General features: G+C 52.6%; 9 protein-coding genes across 9 annotated transcripts; 3 read left to right on the top strand and 6 right to left on the bottom strand.

Annotated features, from left to right (window-relative positions):
- Positions 1-1,142: 1,142 nt before the first annotated feature.
- QC764_507350 (uncharacterized protein) lies at positions 1,143-2,159 on the bottom strand (the record flags this gene model as incomplete). Its single annotated transcript, XM_062947999.1, has 1 exon — positions 1,143-2,159. One exon carries the CDS (start codon positions 2,157-2,159, stop codon positions 1,143-1,145), a length of 1,017 nt encoding a protein of 338 aa, XP_062799278.1.
- A 388-nt stretch (positions 2,160-2,547) lies between these two features.
- Positions 2,548-4,677, bottom strand: ATM1 (Iron-sulfur clusters transporter atm1, mitochondrial; the record flags this gene model as incomplete). Its single annotated transcript, XM_062948000.1, has 1 exon — positions 2,548-4,677. The coding sequence occupies one exon, from the start codon at positions 4,675-4,677 to the stop codon at positions 2,548-2,550; it is 2,130 nt and encodes a 709-aa protein (XP_062799277.1).
- Positions 4,678-5,497: 820 nt separating this feature from the next.
- Positions 5,498-7,742, bottom strand: QC764_507370 (uncharacterized protein; the record flags this gene model as incomplete). The annotated part of the gene is made up of 2 exons (XM_062948001.1): positions 5,498-7,473; positions 7,532-7,742. 2 exons carry the CDS (start codon positions 7,740-7,742, stop codon positions 5,498-5,500), a joined length of 2,187 nt encoding a protein of 728 aa, XP_062799276.1.
- On the top strand, positions 7,554-9,514 carry AIM24 (Altered inheritance of mitochondria protein 24, mitochondrial; the record flags this gene model as incomplete). Its single annotated transcript, XM_062948002.1, has 3 exons — positions 7,554-8,399; positions 8,466-8,584; positions 8,645-9,514. Exons 1-3 carry the CDS (start codon positions 8,216-8,218, stop codon positions 9,512-9,514), a joined length of 1,173 nt encoding a protein of 390 aa, XP_062799275.1. The 5' UTR covers positions 7,554-8,215.
- A 663-nt stretch (positions 9,515-10,177) lies between these two features.
- On the top strand, positions 10,178-12,331 carry QC764_507390 (uncharacterized protein; the record flags this gene model as incomplete). The annotated part of the gene is made up of 1 exon (XM_062948003.1): positions 10,178-12,331. One exon carries the CDS (start codon positions 10,178-10,180, stop codon positions 12,329-12,331), a length of 2,154 nt encoding a protein of 717 aa, XP_062799274.1.
- Positions 12,332-16,902: 4,571 nt separating this feature from the next.
- QC764_507400 (uncharacterized protein) lies at positions 16,903-17,148 on the top strand (the record flags this gene model as incomplete). The annotated part of the gene is made up of 1 exon (XM_062948004.1): positions 16,903-17,148. The coding sequence occupies one exon, from the start codon at positions 16,903-16,905 to the stop codon at positions 17,146-17,148; it is 246 nt and encodes an 81-aa protein (XP_062799273.1).
- Positions 17,149-20,279: 3,131 nt separating this feature from the next.
- QC764_0081850 (uncharacterized protein) lies at positions 20,280-20,818 on the bottom strand (the record flags this gene model as incomplete). Its single annotated transcript, XM_062940809.1, is given in 3 exon segments — positions 20,280-20,637; positions 20,689-20,754; positions 20,760-20,818. Coding segments are annotated over 3 exon segments (459 nt in total). The 3' UTR covers positions 20,280-20,303.
- Positions 20,819-20,994: 176 nt separating this feature from the next.
- On the bottom strand, positions 20,995-21,683 carry QC764_0081840 (uncharacterized protein; the record flags this gene model as incomplete). The annotated part of the gene is made up of 2 exons (XM_062940808.1): positions 21,503-21,683; positions 20,995-21,441 (listed from the first exon to the last, which is right to left on the bottom strand). Exons 1-2 carry the CDS (start codon positions 21,572-21,574, stop codon positions 20,995-20,997), a joined length of 519 nt encoding a protein of 172 aa, XP_062799271.1. The 5' UTR covers positions 21,575-21,683.
- A 1,559-nt stretch (positions 21,684-23,242) lies between these two features.
- On the bottom strand, positions 23,243-23,576 carry QC764_507415 (uncharacterized protein; the record flags this gene model as incomplete). The annotated part of the gene is made up of 2 exons (XM_062948005.1): positions 23,243-23,325; positions 23,390-23,576. 2 exons carry the CDS (start codon positions 23,574-23,576, stop codon positions 23,243-23,245), a joined length of 270 nt encoding a protein of 89 aa, XP_062799270.1.
- Positions 23,577-23,661: the final 85 nt, after the last annotated feature.

Raw genomic sequence — 23,661 nt, 5'->3', positions numbered from 1 at the left:
CCTGGTGGATGCGTCCTCCCTCCGCGGTTGATTCAACATCTTCACATCCACCTCCACCGCTTCACGGAACTGGGGAAGCCAGGAGGAGGAGAAGAGGATTTATACTCATTGACTGGGAGGTATAGGGATCCGCCCACCTTCGGCCGCCATCTTTCCGATCGCCTGCTCCCATCGTCCAACACTAACCTGAAGACGATCACGATCTCGCTCACTCTTGGGGACATTGATGTCCAATCCGAGTACCCGAACGACTGCGAACCCGAAGTGAAGTGGGGGCAGACTTTGAGTCCAAAAGTCTGGGGTACCCGACGAGGACTCTATAGGCCCTTTGCCTATCGTCTATTTGTCGGCGAGTACTTGGCGAAGCAAAAGAACTGTGTGGTCTGTGATGACTGGCAAGATTCTAATCCCGCTGACTTGAAGATTACCAACGCGCTTTGGGCCAACGGCAAGAAGGACGGTGCAGTGTTGGGAGGGGCCATAGACCCACAGGACATGTTTATGCTGTTGGGTAATCGACGTTGACACTGATGTTAGCTGGCTCGATGGCTGTGGGCGCTGGGTAGTCAATGCGCCATCCCTGGATGGACAGGCTGCGGCTTCGATTAACAGAGAGCAGGAGTTCTTGGAGTTCTTTATGGGAGGTAATCAAGAAGTGTGGACTCTACACACGCTCATGGGGGCAACCTTCTCGGCGCGAATACACGGGTACTGTGACCCGGACTTTGGAATGGGCAAGGCTACAGTATTTAGCCAAGGGCAGCTGGATTAGGTTGAACGTGGATGGAGGGTAGATGGGCTGGTGGATACTGTGGAGAGTCTCCTGTTGCTCAAAGCTTGGTAGTGTTTGCCAGGTGTAGTGTAAGCTAGGTACTCGCGCCCTGAGCAGAAGGAGAAGGAGAATGAAAAAAGGGAAGAAACTCATTAAAAAAAAAAAAAAAACAGAAGGGGGGGAAGAGTTTGTATTGATGGAACGCAGCGAACACTTCACAGTAGCCTTGAATTTTTTACATGTTTTATCGGATATGAGTTTGGTATGCCCGTCCAGCTTAGAAGTGTATGTAGTCCCGATGTTTGGAGTGGTTCTTCACGCTCCATCAGTATGTCACAACTTGTGCCTGACCAAATAAAGTATTACTTGCTCACGTCCCCTTCAACTCCTCCTCAACGCTCTCAATATCCTCCAAAAACAACTTCCTCCCCCTCTCCCACTCCCCCTCTGCCAGCCCCCCCAGCAGCGGCGGTCTCCCCTTCTCCAGCGTCCCCAACCCTGTAACCCTAAACACCGCCTCTTTAATCCCAAAAATTCCATACCTCACAATAAACTCCTCCGCCTTACTAACCACATACTGCAACTTCTGAACCTCCTTCCTCCTCTCCCCCGTCAGCTCCCCCCCCTCCACCAACCCCATCAACCTCACCACCGTCCTCGGATAAAACCCCGCCAACCCATCAATCACCCCGGCCCCCCCAAACAACACCACCGGCCCCAACTGTTGCCCAAACCCGCTATACACCCTAAACTCCTCATGATTAATCCCCGGGTCAAGCCCAACCTGCAAATGAATCGACACGTTCCCATGACTCATCTTAACCCCAACCACATTCTCCAACCCCGCGAGTTTGGTGTACGTCTCGGGCTGCACCACCACCCCGTTCGTCACCCCAGGGTAGTTGTACACCAGCACCGGTATCCTCGACCGCTTCGCAACCTCCCTGAAATACTCCACTATCCCCTCCTGCGTGGTAGCAGCAGCGCCGAAATACCCCGGCACGAGCACCAAACCCCAACCTGCACCGGCGGAGGCGTAGTCGTCGAGCCATTGAAGGGTCTCGTCGATGCCGTTGGTCAAGACGCCGGCCATGATGGGGTAGTTGGGATACCCGGCTTCGTCGAGACCTTTGCGGACGCCGGAGACGAGGGAGGCGCGCTCGGTGCGGGAGAGGTGGATCGCCTCGCCTGTCGAGCCTAGCAGCACCAGACCTGTGATGCCGGACCGGGCGAGGAAGATGGAGTGGGATGTTTGGGAGGGGATGTCGACGGGTAGTTGGCCGTGGGTGCTTTCGGGGGAGGAGGAGGAGGAGGAGGAGGAGCCCCGGGGGAGGAAGAAGGTCGGGGAGGGGACGTAGACACCTTTGGGGGGGACGCGGGGGGACATGGTGAAGGTTTAGCAGGTGGTGATGTCGGCTGGAGTCCAGTAGACGAGGTTAAGGTAGATGGGAATCAAGTAGGCATATACCGATACCGTGGACGACTAAATATGGGTTCCCGCTCTTGCATCCGGCGGCATCGGAGTTGACAGTGCGGGGTGCCATGTGCTGGCTCGGGGTGGAGGTGGCCGAGTGGAAGACGTCATGCCGTGCTCGCCATAATTCCCGGCCGAGGTAATAGGCCGATTTGAACCGACTCGCGCTTGGCCCTTCAGGTTGTGTATGCCATGGCCATAAGCACCAAATTAAAGGTATGAATCAGTTTTACTACTTCATGTTGAAAAGGTGGTGTACAGATGTACATACAATTACCGTATACACCATGTCCAAACGCATCTACTCTTTCTTCTCAGCGTTGATCTCCTCCTCCCCCCATCTCTCCTGCGCACTCCACAGCTCGCTATACAACCCCCCCTTCTCCAGCAGCTCCTTGTGCGTCCCCTGCTCCACCAAGCTTCCCTCCTTCAGCACGATAATCAAATCAGCATCATATATCGTCCTCAACCTGTGAGCAACAAAAACGCTCGTCCTTTCCTTGCCCCGCAAAATCTCATTAATGTTGCTCATCAACGCCTGCTCCGTGTGCGTGTCCAACGCGCTCGTCGCCTCATCAAAGAACAAGAGCGGCGGGTCCTTCAGAATCAACCGCGAAACCGCCAACCGCTGCTTCTCACCACCAGAGATCATCAAACCCCTTTCGCCAACCTTGGTTTGGTACCCGTGGGGCCAAGACTCAATCTTGTCGTGAATGTGCGCCCTCTGCGCCGCGGCAAAGACGTCCTCCGCCGGGGCGTCCATGTTCCCATACCGAATATTCAACTCGACAGTGTCGTTGAACAGCGGTGTATCCTGCGGCACGACACCAATGCTTTTCCTTAAAGATTCAAGCGTAACATCCTTGATATCCTGGTCGTCAATCAAGATCCTCCCGCTCTGGGCGTCGTAGCTGCGGAACAGCAACCTGAGCAGCGTCGACTTGCCACACCCAGACGGTCCGACCACAGCAACCTTCTTGCCCGCGGGGATGGTGAGGCTCAAATTCCGGAGAATCGGCCGGTCCTCGTAGTATCCAAAGTTGACATCCTCAAACTTGATCTCGCCGCCTTTGGGGAGAGCCAACGCCTTGGCGCCCTCCTTCTCCTTGATGCTGACGTTGACCTTTTGCAGATTAAACAGAGTCTCCATGTCTAGAAGTGACTGCCTCAGCTCGCGGTAGACAGACCCCAAAAAGTTGAGAGGGACCGACAGCTGAAACACCAACTGGTTGATGAGGACCAGATCACCCACTGACAGCGTACCCGCCACGATCCCCTTGGCACCCAGCCACATCATGATCGTCAGCGCCGAAGAGAAGATGATGTTTTGTCCAGAGTTCAGAAACGCCAGAGAAGTCGCCACCTTAATGCTGCTCTTCTCGTACTGCTGCAGGGCCCGGTCATAGCGCCCAATCTCGTACTTTTCATTGTTAAAGTACTTGACCGCCTCGTAGTTGATCAGACTGTCCACCGCGACCGTCGAAGCGCGGTTGTCTGCCGCGTTTGCCTGCCTCCTAAACTTTGTCCTCCATGCCGTAGTCCAAATGGTAAAAGCGGTATACGTCGCCATGGTGCAAGCCGTGATGGCAGCAAACTCCCACCCGAACTGATAAGTGAGGATGCCACAAACCATGGTGATCTCGAGCGCGGTAGGCACAATGTGAAAGACCATGCTCGTCAGCAGGAAGCTGATACCCTTGGTACCCCTATCAATCGCCCTCGTCAAACCACCCGTCTGCTTGGACAAGTGGAAACTCAAGTCCAGATTGAGCAGATGGCCAAACGTCTTGGTGGCCACCCGTCTGATCGCCTTTTGAGCCACCGAGGAGAAAACCGCATTTCGCAACTCTTGCGAGACGACAGCTCCTATCCTCGCGCCGCCGTACGCTAGAATCATAGCCCCAGCCGCAGCCGTGACAGTCCCGCCAGTGGTCCCAAAGTCCATGTTGAGAGAGTCGACGATTTCCTTGAAGAAGAAGGGCACCTGCACGTTAAGCACCTTGGCACCGACCAACAACCCAACCGCGATCATGACCCTCATCTTGTCGCCGAAGCTGTCCTTTGGCCAAATGTACCGCGACATTTCCTTCATAATCGCCCAATCAGCTTTGCGTTGCTCCTGAGCTGACTTGTCTATCGCCGCGAGGGGGTCAAATTGTGGTTTTGCCCCCTTTGGTCCTCCTTTTGTGGGTGTCTGTGTCTGTGTGGGTTCTGGTGTTGGTGGACCGCGAGGGCCCCATAGTCGGGGTAAGCTGGTGTGGAAGACGGCTCGAAGGGGCGAGGACGGGGAGAGGGCAGATAATCGGTGGGTGTTGTTCCATGGTGTGGTTGTTCTGGTTCGAGTGCGGAGGAGGAGGGAGAAGGGAGGCGAGAGAGCTGCCCGGTGGAAGGTTGTCGTGGAGGACATCATGATTCGCGCCTGGGGAGCCATGGCGCTGGAGGAGAGGGGGCGCGAGACCCTCGTTCGACCGGAAGCCTACTCGACTTTTGTATTCGCGTTCTCCCGCGCAATGTGCGCGTCGTCAGGGATGGGTGTGCCAGTGGACAGGTCGTCGGCGCACAAATCGCGCGGAGGTGGTTGGAAAAGATGTTCAGGTGCCAATGACGGCACAATGGACTCTCGGAGCTTGTCGAGAGACGCTATTCAGGGCGCCATGGTGGCTATGTTTGTCGCTGTAGGAATAGAGTATGGAAAAAGAAATGTCGCCAGAAATCATCCGGGCCGCGGTGCGAAACTCGGAGATGTTATCCATCCACCCACCTCTACAGACAGCGGGTTGAGGGTGGTGGGGCATTCAATGATGCAATGGCGAGCTCCCGCCTCGCAATGCCGAGAAACCCGGAGAAGCACCAGCCACATCCGGAGCTGAGCTGTGGCTTGCTTGGCAGTATCCCGGACCAAATCCCCGAAGTGACAACATATTGCGGAGCTCGTGAGTAACCACCGGTTTGATGAGGAGTGACCGAGGCATGCGGGGGTGACTGTGAGTATCAGTTGTGCTCCAGAAAAAGAGTAACATCTAGCTTTTATTGCAAAAGTCAAAACAGCAGTGGTATCTGGCATACGCAAAGCTAACACCCGACCCAACTGAATACCCAAACAAAGAGTGTGACATGCTCCGGAAAAAAAACATTAAAAACAATATGCTATGGTTCAATGTGAGCCTGAACTCCCTTCCGGTAATGAATCTCAAAACTCCAGGCCATGCTAAACAGACAATACCCAAAGACGAAAAATAAAACGAAAACTTTTACACCTCCAGAGTGAGCCCTTCATAGGCCCTCTCCACAGTCCGGGTGCCAATGCCGGGCAGCATTTTCAGCTGCGACAATGACGCAATCCTGTTGACCTCGTCGGTGCCATCCCCCTTAAGATTGAGGACATCAACCAGATCCTGCGCTTTCTTGGCCCCAAACCCATGCAGGCCCTTGATAAGCGCCAAATCTCTGGAGTTGACAATATCCAGCAGCTGCTGTGTCCTGGGCGAAGCTGGCCCCGTGCTCTCTTCTCCATCTGATGCCTTGGACACCTTCTTCTTAGACGTCTTACGCTGACGGAGAGGAACATCATCCTCGACATCGGCCTCTGTCCCATCATATTCTCCGTCCTCATCTCTCAGCACCAGAATTTTCTTGGTCTTCCTGGGTGTTGTCCGCTCCTCTGGCGCCATCTTTCCCAATTTGATCTTCAGCTTTTCAATCTTCGCCAACAGTTTTGTCTGTCCGGGGAAGTACGGCAATGCGCTCTCGTACAGCCGCAGCGTTTCCTCCTCTTCGCCTCTCTCCTTCGCTTGGCGTGCCTGCAGCAACAAGCGGAGACCTTCCGACCGCCCGTCCTCTCGGGATGATTCCTTCTCGATACGCTTCTCCAAGGCTTCCAACCGCCGTTTCACGTCTTCGCTGATCTCTTCTTTGGGTTGTGCGGCAGGCTCAGGGGTCGTCGCGGGGGGAGTGAGTTCGGCAGCGCGGGAGGCAAGAATCTCGGCCACCTTCTTCTCCACCATGGCTTCGATCTGCGCTGCCGAGATAGATAATTGCTGTTCCTTAGCCGGCGCAGCTACTGCTGGGCGGGGAAGACCGATTTGGGTAGGGCGGGCGAGCTTTGATGGCCTGAGCGCCGAATCCGTGACATCCGAAATCCGTTTGGTGATCACCATTGGAGGCTGGAGCTTGGAGGAGGTGTTAGCTACAGCAGGCACGGGCCGTGCTGGGGCAGCGGCAGGCTTCTTGTCAGTATAAACCATAAAAGCCTTGGCCGGTTTGTCGGCTTTCTCGGCAGCCTTCTCAGCAGCTTTCGCCGCGAGTACAGCACCCGTGGCAACATTGTGTGCATTCGCCAATGGCCGAAGAGGCTGACGAATGACATTGGGGCCACCCAACCCAACAGTGCTCCGCGGTAGCTGCTTGAACACAACCTCATTCTCAATTTCGCGAACCTCGATGCGCTTGGCCCGGGAACTAACGTTTAAGCTGCTGATCGTGTCGAGGTGGTAGCTGCGAATGGGGGCCAAATTGAGGATCATGATGGTGATGCCGTTGTTCTGGCCGAGCGACAAGATCCGTGTCATCTTGGACTCCCGATATGGAATGCGCTTGTCGCCACGCGAGATAGCATCGATGCACTGACTCAGCACGAAAAGCGACTTGTTGATGGCGGCCGACTCAATCAGCCTTTCCTTGCCATTGTCCGTCCGCCGGTTATCTTCCGAGCCGGCCAGGTCAATGGCAGAAGCCGTGCTCTCCCGGACCATGTCTCCCGTCGTTTGTGTCACCTTGACCCGCAAGATGGCGTGGCTTCTGCTGCTGTGGGCATTGAGTTTGGTGGCAGCCGTCACTCGGTTGTTGTTGGCTTCAATGTACAGCTTCTCAAAATCCTTGAGATCCTCGCACGTTCGCTCCGACAAACCCACCACCATTGTCTTGCCGTCCTTCTCGCGCAGTGGAAGACCAGAAGGGGTCCGCTTCTCCGGTGGCTCTAACAAGTCAAACACCTTGTCATTGTAGATTTCGTAGTAGGACAAGGCCACATCCACCGTTGTCTCCCCGTTGCTGTCCTTGGCCAGTTTCTTGCCTCTACGGAAGACGTTACTCAAGAGCCGGGGGATGACACCACGCTCGGCCAGCTTAAGCCCACCACGCATCGTGTGCGTCTTGCCCGTACCCGTCACTCCATAGGCAAAGATTGTCACATCATAGCCCTGGAACAACGCCTTCAAGTGCGGCGCCACTGTTCTACGGTTAGTCTCGGTTCCGGAAACGCGTCGATGTCCAGCGGGTGGACATGCCTTCAGCGGTGAACAATTCCTCCTGGGTGGTGGCCTGGTCGTAGACACTGTTGAAGGCGAACGAGAACTCTTCGGCCTCGTTCTTGGGGCTCGGGATCTTGACGATGGTCAAGGGCTTGCCATCCTGGGCTCTGTCGGCCGTGACAATGACGTCCTTGTCCAGCTCTTTTTCGAGAAGAGGGCGTATTCTGGCGACAACGCGAACCGACATTTCGTGGAGGGCTTCGAATTGTCGGATCAAGGCATACGGCGTGAAGGCGAGGAAAGCAGACGCCGATTTGTTGATGGGAGGCGGTGAGGCTGCAACGAATGCAAGTGTGCTCAGGTGGGCATTTCCCGTCAATGCCTCCAACAAATTGGTGCCCGTGCTCCGACTGAAGCGAGTGGATCCGGTGTTCTTAGCGCCAGCCACGTCAAATTTGAGGGTTAATCACTAAGGCAACAGAGGCTGTCTCCACTGAACCCTGGCGGGTGTCCGCTGTGGAGAGCGCTGTCTTTGGGAGCTGGCAGGTGGCCTGTGCTTTTGAAGATGCCGGTGCCAAGTCCAGTGCTCGAACGGGTTTGTGTCATCCCAAGCTTGGTTCCATGGAATTTACCGGGACCTGCATTTTCCGCATCCCCAAGTCTCGACATCCGCAGGAATAACAACGACGACGAGCCACTCGCTGTGGTTTCAAGGCCACAATGCGCGGTCAAGCGCCTCTTCTCAGGCTATCTCAAACAACAAGGCTAACACGACCTACCACCACAACCCTCTCCTCGAGGCCAAGCTTTGTTTGCTGGCAATGTCGAACAGTTCAGATTAGCGCATCCCCCACCAACCGGCCAGGCCCCGATGCCTTTGACGCAGGCCGCGCTGCTCAGACGGGTAGGCTGCTGCAACCTGGACACCTACCTAGTGTGGGGATGGGATTGTATTGCTGACAGCTTCAAGATGCCCAATTCGAGGTTATTGGCGCTCCACATTCCCTGCTGTCGGTTTCCCTCTCGGCATCCCAGCGGCTCTACACAAGACGAGGTATCTTGGTGTCAGTAGGCGGCAAGGTTGAAAATGTATGGCTCCTTCAAATCTAGCTTCATGTTGGTTATGGGAACTGATCGTTTGTTTCCCAGGTACACTCCGCCCTCTCGATTCTCTCCCCCATGAGCCGAGCCTTTCTTGGCATCCCGTTCCTCTACCAGCGCATAACCTCCACGAGCCCAGTTACCGCCTTAATAGCCACCAAGTCCGCCAACACAACCTTCTCTATTCTCCGTCTCGATGGCACAACCGACTGGATGGTTGCGCAAAGGAATGCGCTTCTTGCTTGGACAGGTCACACGTTGAGATTATCGCCCCGCATCCAGCAAGGCTTGTCGCTGGCACACTGGGGCAACACATACATCACTGGCCGAGGGTTGGCAGCTCTCTCGGCGCCAGGACAGGTCTATGATATGGTTCTCAAGGAAGGGGAGGAGATTGTTTTACACCCATCACACGTGGTCGCTTATACCATCAACAAGAACCCCCCACGGCCCTTCCGTCTCAAGAGCACCACCTTAAGCTTCCAAATTCCCGCCGTCCCGAGTTCGATAAAAGCCGCCTCCCAGAGGTTCATGCCCGACCGAGTGGCCAGATTCTGGAACGCTATGCGCGATACCTCGATCTACAAAGGACTTGCCAGTTTCCTGTTTAACCTGAGAACGGCCACCAGAAGGACGATATGGGGTGACAGGCTATTCCTCCACTTTCAAGGGCCGAGAACCATCCTCATGTCCAGCCGCGGTGTTCGGGTTAGGGATGTCTTGACCAAGGACGACGTCAATGAGATTGCAGATGCCAAGGCGGGCGTGGTACCAGAGGCTGTTGAGCTGACCACTCACCCCAGGATTCAGGACAAGAAGGCGGAGGATCAACCGACCAAGATTCACATTGCCAACGTGAAGGGGGATGGCAAGGTCAGCTTTGAAGACGTAAAGTCTCTGAATGAGTTTGTGAGGTGATGGTAGTAGGGTGAATACCCTTGGCGGGGCAAAAAAAATTGTACTTTTATGATGTTACACACGGATAAAAACGCTGTGAAAAATGCACATGTTCATGTCCTGATGTTGGGTTAAGGCAGCACTTGTGTTTAATGACGTTGAGCGAACCTCGGGATGCTCCGTGCCAAGGCCTCTCTCTCTCCACACCGTTGTAGACCAGCACTTTAGTCAATACTTTCCTTTCCTCACCGAGTATTCTACACCTTCGCTCAGTCATTCTTTTACTCTTTCGTCACCGACGTATTTTTATCACGCATTCTACACCGGCGCCGTCGCCTCGGGAAATGGCCACTTGAGTTGCGACGATTTTGGGAGAGAAGGTGCGTGTGTGTGTGGAGACAACACAGCCCGCCAAATCTGACTCCAGACTCGATTCCCGACGCCCCAGATCTCACTTGCTTGCGGCTGGCTGCATCTGCATCTTCAGCTCCAGTGCGGCGCGGCGGATGGGTGTGTGGTGGTTTGTTTCAGCGCAGCTGCGAGGCTGACTCGTCACTCTTTTTGACCAACAGCTCTTTCTTTTTCTACTCATGACGTTCCTTACGGCCAAGACAATGGTCAATATCTTTTATCTCTTTTGCTACATTGCTTGAGCTTTCATTATCGAATTTGCAAAGATACATAATGGGGGGCTTGTTTATTGTCCCGCTTCCCCTCGCCATCCCTCTCATCTTTCTCGTTGTTGTCCTCATGCCTTTTATTCCTGTCTCCTGGCCGGGTATTATTACTGTCCAGATCTACCGTGGGAGACGAGACGGTATATCTCCAAGAGAGATATCGAGAAAGTGTCTAAAGGGAATCGCATGGAGCTATGGTATACCATGCATCACTATCTTAGTGTTATGGATCATGTGCATCGTGCAAGTGGTGCTCGTGATCTGGTGGGCGGTGGGACTGTGTCGGAGGGCAGGGGATATCAACGAGTGGAAGAGGTTGGGGAGGCAGATGGTGGATTTGCCGAGGGAGGTGCAGAACCTGTGGTTGAGGGTGCAGGTTTGGGGAGGGATGAAGTTGAGGAAGAGGCCTGAGGTGGAAAAGGGGGGGGAGAAGAAAGAGGAGGAGCTGGAGGAGACAAAGCGGTATACTTTTGAAATGTTGGGCACGCCCACTTCGGTGAGGCTGTTGACTATTTTCCCAGAGGGGGATTACATGGCGCCACTGAGGGGGGAGATTAGGAGTGTGGATCTGCGGACGAACCCGACGTACGATGCGCTGTCGTATACCTGGGCTGATGAGGAGGGTGAGACTGCAAAGACGGGTCACATCTCGCTGGTGTTCAATGCGAAAAGGGGGATATACCGACAGCTTGGGATAGGCCACAACTGTGAGCTGGCGATGCGACGACTGCGGCGGAAGGGCAAAAGCAGGACGGTGTGGATCGATGCTGTGTGTATCAACCAGGCTGATCTTGAGGAAAGGAGTCAGCAGGTGAAGCTTATGTCGAGGATATTTGTCTCGGCGAGACAGGTGGTGGTGTACACCGGTGAGGGAACGCCACAGACAGATGGGCTGTACGACTGGCTCAATGATATTGATGCTGAGAAACTGGCGGTGCCATCTGGGGGTCTGTTCAGTCCACAGTCGGCCCTTCAGTTTCTTCACCGGCCAGAAGGCGTCCTCGGCAAGCTGCAAGAGGTCAGCAACGACGTCGCCGTACGAATGGAGGAGATAGGTCGGCTGATAAGAGGATATTCTGAAAGGGTGAAAAGGTTGCTGAGGGAGCTGTGGATGGTCTACTCGATGGGGGTAATACCCAGGCGACCGCCGGAGCCGAGTGACTTGCACCGGGTTCTGAGAGAATACTTTTCCAGACGGTGGTTCAAGAGAGTCTGGGTGCTGCAGGAGGCTTCCCTCCCAGAGATGAAGAGGGTCCGAGTGTTGTGCGGTAATCGAGAGACAGCTGGAGAGCGGGCTATGCATCTGTTGAGCATGCTGATGTCTCAAGGCCAAGGGGATATCGACGTGGGCAGGGTCTTTGTTTTGCTACGACAAAAGCCCGTTGCTAGCCAAGAAAGGAGCTCGCGAGGCTCGCATCTGCTGGATCTGCTGATTGAGACAAGGGGCAGACAGTGTGAAGACCCGAGAGACAAGATCTTTGGGGTTCTCAATATTGCTCACTGGCTGGATGGAGTGGGAGCTGGTCGAGAAGAGTTGGACAAGATCAGCTATTTCACGCCTGTGGCGCAAGTGTACGCAGGATACTCGGCCCTTCTTATCCGGCGACACGGACCTGGGTTCTTTTTGTCACTGATCAAGTCTTCACCAGCCATCAAGGGCTTGCCGTCCTGGGCTGCAGACTGGACTGTGCCTTGGCCCAACTCAAGGGCCTTGCAAGGTGCTGCTGACTTTCCTGCCCGATCAAGATATTCTTCTCAAAAGGACAAGGCCCTAGAGTTCGACCCCAAGAACAAGGTCATGAAAATTATGAGACCGAGAATAGTAAGGGGCTTCTTTGCCTGGACCGGACAGGGAGATGGCGAGGATACGATTCAGACGGTGGAGGTCAAGCGATTGGACCGAGAGGAGGTTTTGGTCGAGATTTACCCTGGGCTGGCCATGTTGTTGAGGCAACATGGTGAAGACTGGACATTTGTCAAAGTATGTCCACACGCGTTGGATAAGGTGGGGGTGGAGCGGCTGGTGGCTAGCTGGAGCAGGACGGTGGTCTATCAGGAGAATCCAGGCAGGATACAAGAGGTGGATGAGGAGGTTGGAAGTATCAGGTCGCGGTCTCCCAGGGGCTATCTTGGGAAGACTAGAGTGTGGAGGATTGTATGATCTAATCGATAAGATACACCTCATGTGCCGGTAATATTCTGCCAGTTGCACTCCAAGTGCCGGAGTGAATTGTTACTGACAATAGCAGCGAATACCTTATCTCATCACATATTCCCACTTTCTTATCCGTATCATTTGCTCTTTGTTTCTGCTGGCTGGGAGACGACTTGAATCTTATTTTCACAATCTGGCACTCTTCTACCTTTTACCTCGGTACATCGCAACTTTGATAGCTCAGTCTACTTGGCAAGTTTTACGAGACACACCTGGGTACACAAATCCGATGTCAAAAGCCGGTGAGTAAAGTTCTCAGAACCGCCTGAACACTGACTGGGACTAATACCCTGTCAGCCCTACCACTATCCTTCATTATATCGAAGCCAATTTCGAAGTCACAATCATGACAAGCTCACAGTCATTCCCCCGCTTCCCCAGACTTCCCGCTAAGATCAGAGTCGCTATCTGGAGGGAATTTCTCATTGCCAAACGGCTTGGGCCAGATCGCTCACGACTTGTCCACGTCAGCCCGCCCGCGTCATGAGCCAACAGCGGGCGCCGACAAGTTGTTGGATGCCCGACTCGTCGGCCAACCATCCAGCGCTCGTCCACCTATTCTGGACCTGACGACCGAGAATAAACTATCGATACCCTGGCGGGTTTTCTGTAGAGCACCTTCAGTACTGCTCTTTGTCTGTCATGAAGCCCGATCCGAGGCGACGCGCTGGCTCTGCAATCAAGCCTTGCTCGGAGGCAGGTCAATCGGGTTTTTGTATCCCAGTAACTCAGTCTACTTCGACACAGAACGCGATATTCTCAGTCAGGCCTTTGAAGATGTGTCTATTTGGAATGGAGATCTGATCACACCTCAGGCTGCATATCGATGGTTTTTGCGTCAACCCAACATTCAAGATTCCGGTCTACGTCGGCTCCAGCCCACCATTTCACGGGCCGTAGTACCCTGGCATCCCGAACCAAATGACGCATTTGATGCCATCTTTCGCTCGTTACAACCTCTAGCATCTGCGAATCTTAATCGCTATTCTCCTGCGACTTTCTTGAACCCTTTTTTCATCAAGCATCGCCATGCCAATATCCACTGCTCTCGCATTCGCGTCGCAGAGAGCTTTGACGAAACTTGCCATCGCGATGGAGCGGGACGCATCCGTTCCTTCAACACCTGCTACCACGACACGAGATGCCGTCGCCAGGAATCTGGAGGACCACGACCATTTCCTTGGCGTTTGATGAATTGTCGACCGGGGACAGTTCGAGAGGTGTAGTTCGAAAACACCGGCCTCCGCCTGATAACGAGCGGTTACATGGATTCTGCTACAAATCCGAGTCTGTCCCAGCAAGTTGTCATGTACGGAAACGACTTGGACCTGGCACTGAGGGATTGGCATGCGCAACAACCTGACAGCTATGAATATGGAGGGGCGATTGCTGATATCCTCGACCGAAATGGAGCCGTTATTCCAAAGAAGCCTGTCAGCAGCCAGACGACTTTTCTTTTTCGGGTCATAGATCCCAGTTGTGAGACGAGCTATCTCACTGACTCCGACGACGACTTTGTTTGGTTTGGGGAGTCGAAGGCCAACTACCCTGGCAACGCGACAGATAACCGGACGCGAGGGGAATACCTTTCCCAAGTCCTTAAAATGATGCACATTCCTCCTTCAGTCATGTCGCTAAATGGCCGCATGTTAAGCGGACTGGAGAGCTCTTTGATGAGGTTGATCCTTTTTGCTCAGCGTCGATCGATTACGCAGCTCAACCCGCAGTGGCAGGCTAGTTTCACGCCATATGCCTTCACCATACGGACCTGGGGTATCTGCGGCGTTGACTTTGGGATGGGGGATGCCACTTATGGCAGGGCCAATCTTACAGGATGGAGGACTTTGGAAAGGATTGGAGGGCATATTCAGCGTAGCTACCTGGACAGATGCGTGTACCATAGGTTGGAGTCATTCACATTTAAGATGAATCTCCCAAAACTGTATACCTTTCTACCTTAGAGCTTCGTGTTTGTTTACCTGTTGTGATTTGTACATTAATCAAAATCCACTGAAGCAGCACTTTTAGCAACCACACTCAAAACTCTTTTGCCACTTTCAAACTTTAGCCACTCATTACACAAAACTAGACTTTGTTCTTTCTTCAAGAGGTGCGGGCCTTTCTGCGGTTGATCACCCTTGGTGCACCAACTGCCAAGACGGGTATGAATCCAGTATCAAGGTTGAACGCTGTTGAGATTTTCATCAGGGGAACGAGCAGATCCAGCGGAAGATGCCGTTTCTGGGTCTGGTACTTCCTTCGGGTGGTCAGCGACACCAACCATGGCGTTCACGGTGCCGAGATGCTCCAACGCGTTCTTGTCTTCCACCCCGCCGATGGGCCGCAGAAGCATCTTACTGATGGGTTCCGCGTCGTTGCCAAGCTGATTGGCAATGCGGATAATGGCGACCGAATCAAGAGTCTCCGTCCAGGTGGGTGAGCTGTAGATGCACAGCGTGAGTGAGAAGGATGGTGATGCCAAGGGCCTGCAGGCCAAGTAAAACCGAGATGGCGGCGATGCCTGCAATTCCTCCAGCGTTGTGTGGCTTGACAGCCTCGGCCTTGGGGGCGTAGTAAATAGGGCGGCCGAGATAGGGCGAAAACGAAGACCGCGGCCAAATGGTAAGCACTGCTTCATTGGCAAACGAGATGGCTGTGTCGATCTCTCCGATATTCGGCCCGCAAATAACCCATTGAAAAATCCTCTCAACAGGTCTGCTGCTCGTCTTGCGGCCTCCCTTTCGTCCATGAAGTTCGCATCGACTCCCACTTCACGACAGCCTCGCCGAAACCTCAGCGACAACTCGTCAAAGAGGGGAACACCTGTGCCGGTACACATTGTGCGGTAAGCGTCCCACCAGGTTGCGCTGGGGTAGATAGAAAGTCTTCGGGCCTCGTGGAAAAAGCTGCCGGGACCGACCAGGGTTCGAGCTGAGATGGAAAGCGGCCCTGGGGCGACAAAGGTGCCATAAACTGCCTCGTGGTCGGTCTCCCATATCCCGGTTTAAGTTAACCCTCTCCATGGCTCGCTTGAATTTTGTGCTGGCAAGTCGTACCACCAGCTATCAGGGGGGTTCATGAGTTCCCCATTCGAGGGAACAGAATCTACCAGGCGACCCGGGGTAAGGTCGTTGCGGAAGTTGGGGAGCTCAAAAAAGCCACGCGTTGTGTTGACGGTGCAAACCGTGGTAAAGTTCTGCAACGATCTGCTGACGATTTCGGAGTGTTTGACTTGGATGTAGAGCTGTTCTGTGATGTCCTGCCTGTCCCAGCTCGCTGACCATGGGCTCGCTGTTTAGCAATCTGTTAGTAGCTACCGTCGTGTGATGGCCAAGAAGAAGCGGGTGAATGGAAAGTAGAAACTCACCACTCTGATTACCGGGGAGCGCAGATGTTGACAAGGAAATATTCATCAAGCCCCTCGTTGGTTGTCATCCATGACGCAAACGGCTTAGGTTCAGGGCAAGGTGAGGGGAAGTCCTCGTCGGGAATCTGTGTGCAAACCGGAACGCTGCTATTCAAACGCAAAGCATGGCACGAATCATGCCCGTATTCGTCCCATGGGCATCTTTGAAACAAAGGGTCTATCTGGCTGAACGGAACCACGAATATTCGGGACGGCCAGGCTGTAGTGCTCAAAGCCCCAAACATGAGGCTCAGCTTGTATGAATTTTGTAGATAATAAACAACTCCAGGCTTTGCCCACGGCATCGTATTGTCCTGCCATGGACAGTTCGGCTGGGTCGACATCGTGTGCCATTAGGTAGCCGGGGAAGCCCAAACGGTTTCCGCTCGTGCTATTAGCAACGGCGATAGTCTCAGTAGATACGACAAGGGACCACACGAGTGGTAGGGTCAGAGCCGCTGCCAAAAGCAACACTGCGAAAATGGAAAGGGGCGTATATGAAGCTGTCAGCCACCTTCCATCGGCGAGAGCGAATAGCTGGCGGGCGCTCAGTGTCTGTTTGGGAGTACGTCGCTGAGAATAGACGACGGCGGCGTAAGCCAGAAGAGCGAGTATGACGGGGATGGATATGAGCGTAGTGACGGCATTGAGCGCTTGGATCGCAAACAGAAACTGGGGGCCTTTGTTTTTGTCAAGAGCAGGACATTCTTGCGAAAATGTTCAGCCATGTTCAATTGCCGGAATACGCCAGGTTGCATGAACTCGCCTTGAGGATATACTCACGGTGAGCAATAAGCAGGCAATGCGCGGGTCATCGACAACTCATCGCGGGGATGAATTGGCGCCATCAGGACAGGACCCTGCAGCGAACGGAAAAGGCGAGATTTGGGGTGGCCCGTTACAAGTGCAAGATGTTGGCATGTCTTAGATTTGGAGATCTACACGTCCTTCTAAGGTTGTTAAAGCTGGGGCGATATGCAAATAAGAATAACAGAATTCCCTCTTGAGGAGGCACTGTCGCTGAGATATCGGTTCATCTCTCAGCCCTCCAAGATCCTCCGGGACTCTTTCATAAACTCGGGCCGGTCTCTTGTCTTGCCTATAACTCACGATGACCGTATTCAACAACACCTCGCCAACTCCGTTGACCCTAACCCAGGTCTCCGTCCTGGACTTTTTCGTCCCCGGCTCTACTAACATCCTTGCCGCCATCGAGCTGGTTCTGGCTACAAACAGCTACTTCCGTCCCCTGTTTCTCTGCATGTTGCTGGCGTTCCTGAGCACACATGTTCGCAGATACGTCTGGGGTGTGGCGGAGACTCACTTCGGTTCGTCCCCTTGCCGGCACATCTTCTAATAGTTAGCAGCTTCGATAGTCCATAACGTATATTATAAGCGAGTGACCCATATAAGCGAGTGACCCACCTCCCACCACACCCTGACAAACCATCCTCAATTGCACCACATCAACACAAGGAATTAACTATAATTACATCAGAAACAGCTGAATCAGATGCTTCTGCAGCCTCCTGGCAAGTGCGCGCATTATGGCCAGGCTTACCGCATACACCACAGCACCGAACCTTCGTACGAGCCCCCCTGCATTACTACTATCCGGCTGCGTTTCTTGCATTCCCTCCCCATCCACGGCCTTCTGATCCAGTAGATCCTGTGCCTCTTGTACAGTAAGTGACCCTCCAAGCCTCACACGTGTTTTTGGCTCTCCGGCGCTTACTTAGTGCCTCATTGGCCTTACGGAGCGAAGAGACCTCTGCACGAAGGAGAGCCACCTGGTGCATTATAGCCGTTATACCCTTAGTAAGCTGGTCTACCGCAGCTAGCATTGAAGTTAGGGAGCTATTTTGATAGTTAATAATGCGAGTCTTAATGAGCGTTAATTGTGAATTAGCTTCTTAAGGGTTGTATGGTGTCTAGGAGACCTAAGGTTATACAGTGCCGGGCCGTGAGTTTGGAGGTGTTGGCGTATAAAGCTTTATATCTAGCTTAGAAAGTACCCTCTTTAGATCGTACGGTATAAGGCCAGCACCCGCAAAGCCACCCTGTATATTCTTCTCTATTATAGAGGCGAAGAAGGCCTCGCGGAAGGCACAGAGGAACTCGAGCTTGCTTATGTGGTTAATATGTATGCGCATTAAGTCCTCGATCTGGCGACCGTACGCCTGTTTTAGCGGCCCAAAGCAGCCAACATCGAGTGGCTGGAGGAGGTGGGAGGAGTGTGGAGGCATATAGAGCGTGATAATGTTGTTCTGCTGGCAGTGGCGCTCGAATTCGGTCGAGTGGTGGCTTTCGTGGCCATCGAGGATTAGCAACCGGTATTTACCCTTTGTACGGGACGCTATGTGATAGTCGAAGTGCTTAATCCAATCTAGGCCTACCGGATTGGTAGTCCAGCCATTATCGGTGGTTGCGATGCGCTAGGTAGACGGTAGATTACACTCGGTATATTAGTTAGCGAGGTGGTACTGCGCGGTTAAGATGATAAAGGGAGGGATAGCCCGGCCGAGGGCATTAACTCCCTGGATTACCGTTACCCATTCGCGGTTACCAGGCTGGGCTAGTTTTGCCTTGCTAAGGCCGTCCGAGGTTGTAACTACTATACCCGCGAAGATAATGCCCATCATAAACCCAGTCTCGTCGAAGTTATAGATATCGTTATCTATAATACCGTACTTAGCCTTAGTGTTCCGTACGAGCGTAAACCACTCGGCAATGACCTTTGGATCCTCGCATTTGGCCCTCTGGTAGTCGTATTTACGCGTAAAACGCGTACGGAGCTGTGGCTGGCGTTTAACGAAGTTGTGTGCCTAGAGCTTACCAACAGGGTGCGCGTCGCGTACGCGTAGCAGTTGGTTGGCTATATCTTCCACACTACGTAATCTTGGTGGAAAAGCTCGTGCACATAGCTCAATAACGTATTGAACAATAGCATCCTCTTCAGATTGAGTGAGCTTTTTCGATTTGGGCGTAGTATCGCGTCGTGCAGGCCGGCCAGCGCGCCGACGCCCTAGAGTCTTACGATCGACTCCATAGATCTTAGCTGCGGCTCGTTCGCTTAGATTCTTGTCGTTTTGAAGCGCTTGGAGGGCTAAGATTATGTGGGCTTCATTTGAATTAGAAGGCATCTTGGATGGTTGAGGAAATTGTTGTTGAGTGCGAAGGTGTCATGTCACGAAGGAAGTGGGTCACTCGCTTATATGGGTCACTCGCTTATAATATACGTTATTCAGTATTCCAGTCAAGTGTACGATATGGCTGCTCTCTGGTTTGCCTCTCAACCATTCGCTCACAGGGCTTGGTCATCCCTGCACTACTCTCCTTGGAACGGGACGTTTTACTCCATGAGTGCGAGGCCAAGGTATATGCTCTGACCTCCAGAAGACTGGTAGTTCCTACTACTGATCCTCGTTTCACAAGACGTACGGTTTCGCTTCCGATGTTTTAAAGGCAGACCAGGTACCGAATCAGCAAGCGGCCGATTCCTGCTATCCTTTTAAGAAACGTCAAAGGAGTGACGCTACACTATCTTCACGCCGAGGAGCTAGGGGATCCTCGTCTTCTCGAGAAATTCTAGGCTAAATATAACCTACTTACGGAAATGGTATCATTAGGGGATCCAGCGCTTTATAACTTTCTATATGCTAACCGGAGGATCCTTACTCTTGACTTCGAGTTTTCCTACCCTCTTCCCAGTAAAATAACAAACGCGGATAACTTAGAGACCTTGAAAGACGAGATTCAAAAACGGCTGGGGCATCCCAACCCCGGATCGGGCTTCAGTGCACGGCCTTTAAAGCCCCCCACCCACCACTGGGGCGCCCGAAAAGAAGCCGACTGCGGCGCATTTTGAGGACTGGTGGGGCGGTCTCCCGAGGCCATCACGAGTAGAGGGAGAGGAAATATGCCAGGAGCGGAGAGAGGCTGCGAAAGGTATAGAGGCAGGTGTTGTTAGTAGCGGCATTATCTGACTAGAAATAGCCAGCAATACCAATATCTATACTAAGGAGTTACGATCGTCGAGAAAGCGGGCGATAACGGCCAACAAAGAGAATCCATTAGGAGAGGTCCAAATGTCGAAGGATATATGGAACTTGGTGATGGCCGTTGTCAGCAATTGCTTTAGTAGGTAACCCTCCCGGGTATACCGCTCCTCATCCGACGACGGCCAGTATGGCCCAGTCAGCGGGGAGCAGTTAATCAGCCACTGGGAGGCGCTTATAAATATCCTTCTCTTACAAAGCCTTCCTACAAAAGTAATCTACCTTACGGTAATGAGGGAGGCGGTAATAACCGTCCTTATTTTACTCTCCTGTCTGAACCGGCGGATAACCGTGTTGTGGATCGCTCGTCTGATCGCTATCGCCGATAGATTATACAGAGAAAGAGACGGAGAAGAGTGGTGAATTAGAGCATGCTACAAATACCTAAACCTGTTGAACATTGTTCCTCCAGTGCCCCTCCTTCTCACAAACAGGTCGCCATATCTCCGGAGCGCTACTTAGCCCCCAATCGGCCTTCGGCCATGAGCCGCTCGATCTCGATGCGTGCTTCAGAACGCGCGTCGGCCACACGCCGTTCCATCTCGATGCGTGCTTCAGAACGCGCGTCGGCCACACGCCTCTCGGCCTCGCTGCGCTCTTCAGCCACACGCCGTTCCATCTCGATGCGTGCTTCAGAACGCGCCTCGGCCACACGCCTCTCGGACTCCTCATACGGGTTTTGCTCTTGATCAGTAGCCTCCGTTATGAATTTGGTTGGGTTGTGTAAATGGCGAGCTTTGCGGAAGATAGCCCGAAGTCGTTCGAACGTTATGGTGATTGTGGGATTCCTATTGGCATGTTAGATCTATTATATTGCCCGAAATAAAGAAACGACAAACCTTGTAACCCCAGCAGCCAACTCAACAGTCGAGGGGCGACAAAACGCTGTTGGTACACCAGCCAAACTGACCAAGTCAGAGAGATAGAGATCAACCTGTCCAACAGGTTGTTGAACAAGATCATCATCATGGTACAGTTCAGAATGCTGTACCCCAGTCGCTTGGACTGCCCGCTACTAGCAGACTAACCCACGCCTTTTTCATATAGGGATATTGAAGATCAAGGATCAGAGCGACTCGGATCTTGCCGTCTGAGCAGTTGATGTATTGGCGCGCCTTCCTTTCCACATGTTTCCGTGGCTCGCTCTACGAGACCTCGCAAACCAGAGATGGCAGGGCGCCCGCCTGGCCGAGCGAAACATCGGCTTGTTTATGGATCTTCCTTTCGTATAGAATGTTAAAGGTACCCCTCTCTTCGATAGACTGCATTAGGCGGCGAATCGTGGGATCATCCGTGGTGGCAATACGCTCTGCAAGACGATTTTTGATGTAGTCTCGAAGGCCAGCTTGAACCTGATAATGGAACTCGGATTCGCCCATGATGTCGATATGTACGGTACTAGATTCGTAGTCGTACTCGAATCGGCGGATTTTTCTTTCGTCGAGTGCGATTAGTCGGGCGTCCAGTTGTTCAAAAAGATGGTCGAGTCTGTCTGAGTGCCACTGGAAGCTAAGAATCGACTCGCTGCCGTGGTGGCGAGCGCTAATGATGTATTCGATGATCTCCTCAACCGTGGAAACGTCTAGCCAAACCTGTGAGGTATCAGCATCTGCCATCTGCGCAAGGGAGAGAGAAAAAGAAGGGGCAAAGTACAGGCTCAATATGACCGCTACCCGGCGAAACAAGCGGCCTTGCCGGCAAAGCGGGGGGGCTTTGCGACGCCATGCTGGTGTTAATGGGGAAACAGGTTGGGGAGGAAGGAGGGAGGACGAAAAGGGAAGAAGAGCATGCTTACATTTGTACACATTAGTCCAAGCGCCTCCTTATCCACGTGATATAGGTGGGTTTGATATATTGTTCCGGTTTTGACGGGATCAAAAATTAAATATCTGCTTCTCGTGCCCCAAGAAGCCCCACTTTACTGGACGAATGATATCCCAGTTCTACGTGGCGAGCTTTCTCGTTCTCCGTTCTGCGGATAACAGCTGCCTTAAAACGGGAGCAAACCTAACGGAGCTTTGCAGCGTTTCGCACCGGATTATGTGCTCGTGGAGAGACTTATCCTATCGAAACCGCTCGATAGCGGTGGATAACACGGCGTGGGCAGGTGTGCCATTGGAGTTGATGTGAGGAGTTACCGAATGGTCGCCCTCCTTTTTAAGTCAGTTAAACGCTACGGTATAGTCAGAAAAAAGTTGTGCAAAAATTTTAAGACTTCTGTTGATTTGAGCCGCTTAATGCACAGCACACCCTATTGTTTATATGCATGCCTGGCTCCCAATCTTTTCTGTTGGTGTTTATTCAAGTTGCAGGGATACGCAGAGCTGCATTGTCGGCAAGAGAGACTCTCGAAGGGCCACCATTCCCAAACTCCAAACACAGAGATAAACTGACTTAATTCTAAAACTCTCTTCAAAGGCAATTACTTGATATTTAACTGACTGCCCGACTCTAGCTTTAATGTTTTAACCTACCTACAGCGCCATCTTCTGCCGTGTTTCTCTAGGATCTGTCATCGTTGCTACGAATCTCCAGCTAGTATATCTTTGTTGGCAGTTGATGTGAGGGCAGCATATTACGCAGGGCAAAGGCACTAGTAAGTGATGGCTGTATTCGTAGGATTTTGATTTAAAGAAGTAAAAAGAGAAGAGTAATTACCAGCTTGTGGCCTGCAGCCAGAAATAAACAACTTCCTCGAAGCAACTCCACTAGCTAAGTTTGGAAAGTGGGGCACAGGCACCTGACGTCACCTGACCAAACCAGCACTGTTATAAAGCTGAGGTGCCAATAAGTCAGGGCCAATACTGTATTCCTGTAGTTAATGTAATCGTAAGATGAAAAGAAAAAAGAAAGGAAAGGAAGGTTTGTGGGTGGCCTGCTTGCTCTCCAAGATATCCTTGCCCTAGCCTCCTTCCCGTGCCCACATAGCCTGTACTCCCTCCTGCTCTCCCATTGGCTGCAGCTTCCTCCTTCCTTTTGGCTGCAGCCTTCTCCTGCTCCTTCTACTCCCTGCACCCCTAACTCTGTACCATGCTCTTGCAGTATGCCATCACATGCACCATGGTCACTATCTTAGCAATAATAATAACTTATTTTAATTATAATAGTTAAAATACTGACTAATATAACTTACATTATATGACAGAATTATTCAATATTTATTTAATTCGTTTATATACGTGGACCTTAGAGTTCTGAATTAATTATAGTTAAGCCGCCCTGATTACATCCTGATTAGCCCTACTAGTGATTATTGTGATTATGCCCGACTACCCTGATAACACCCTGATTGGCTGAGCGCGCCCCGCGCCGCTTACACTGTTTGACCTGCCCGTTGGCTTAACTGTGACACTTCCCTCCCTTTATCTTTGCCGTGAGGATGTAGCGTTTGATCTAGTTAGTGTAGTCTAGCACATCTTTGGCACACTTGACACGGCCCTTGGCCTCGACAAGACCACTCTTGGCATCTTTAAGCTCCCTGACGACATGGTTGGGCAAGCTATACGTCTTGATGAATTCTCCCGACAACACTTCATTTAACACCCACATCCGCGGGGATGGAATCGACGGGGAAAAGCTGCGTCTCCGGGTTGCGACGGAAGTTTTCGATAAACTCGTCCTGTTGGTTCTCCAAAGATGCATAGGCGGACGTGATGCGCCTCTGGCAATCCAGGACCAAGGCAGGAGTATCCTCTGGCTTGGCTCCGGTAGCTTTCTTGTCGGGCATGGTTGCTTCAAAACCGGGATCAGCGCAAAACTTGGCGAAGCGGAGAGATGAACATGTCAGCACCTTGTGTCTTTTTCGATCTTCC

Source organism: Podospora pseudoanserina, chromosome 5 (assembly GCF_035222485.1).
Source record: "Podospora pseudoanserina strain CBS 124.78 chromosome 5, whole genome shotgun sequence".
In the NCBI taxonomy this organism is placed as follows: domain Eukaryota; kingdom Fungi; phylum Ascomycota; class Sordariomycetes; order Sordariales; family Podosporaceae; genus Podospora; species Podospora pseudoanserina.
Note: the sequence above shows the minus strand (reverse complement) of the source record. Positions and strands in the feature narration are given on the sequence as shown.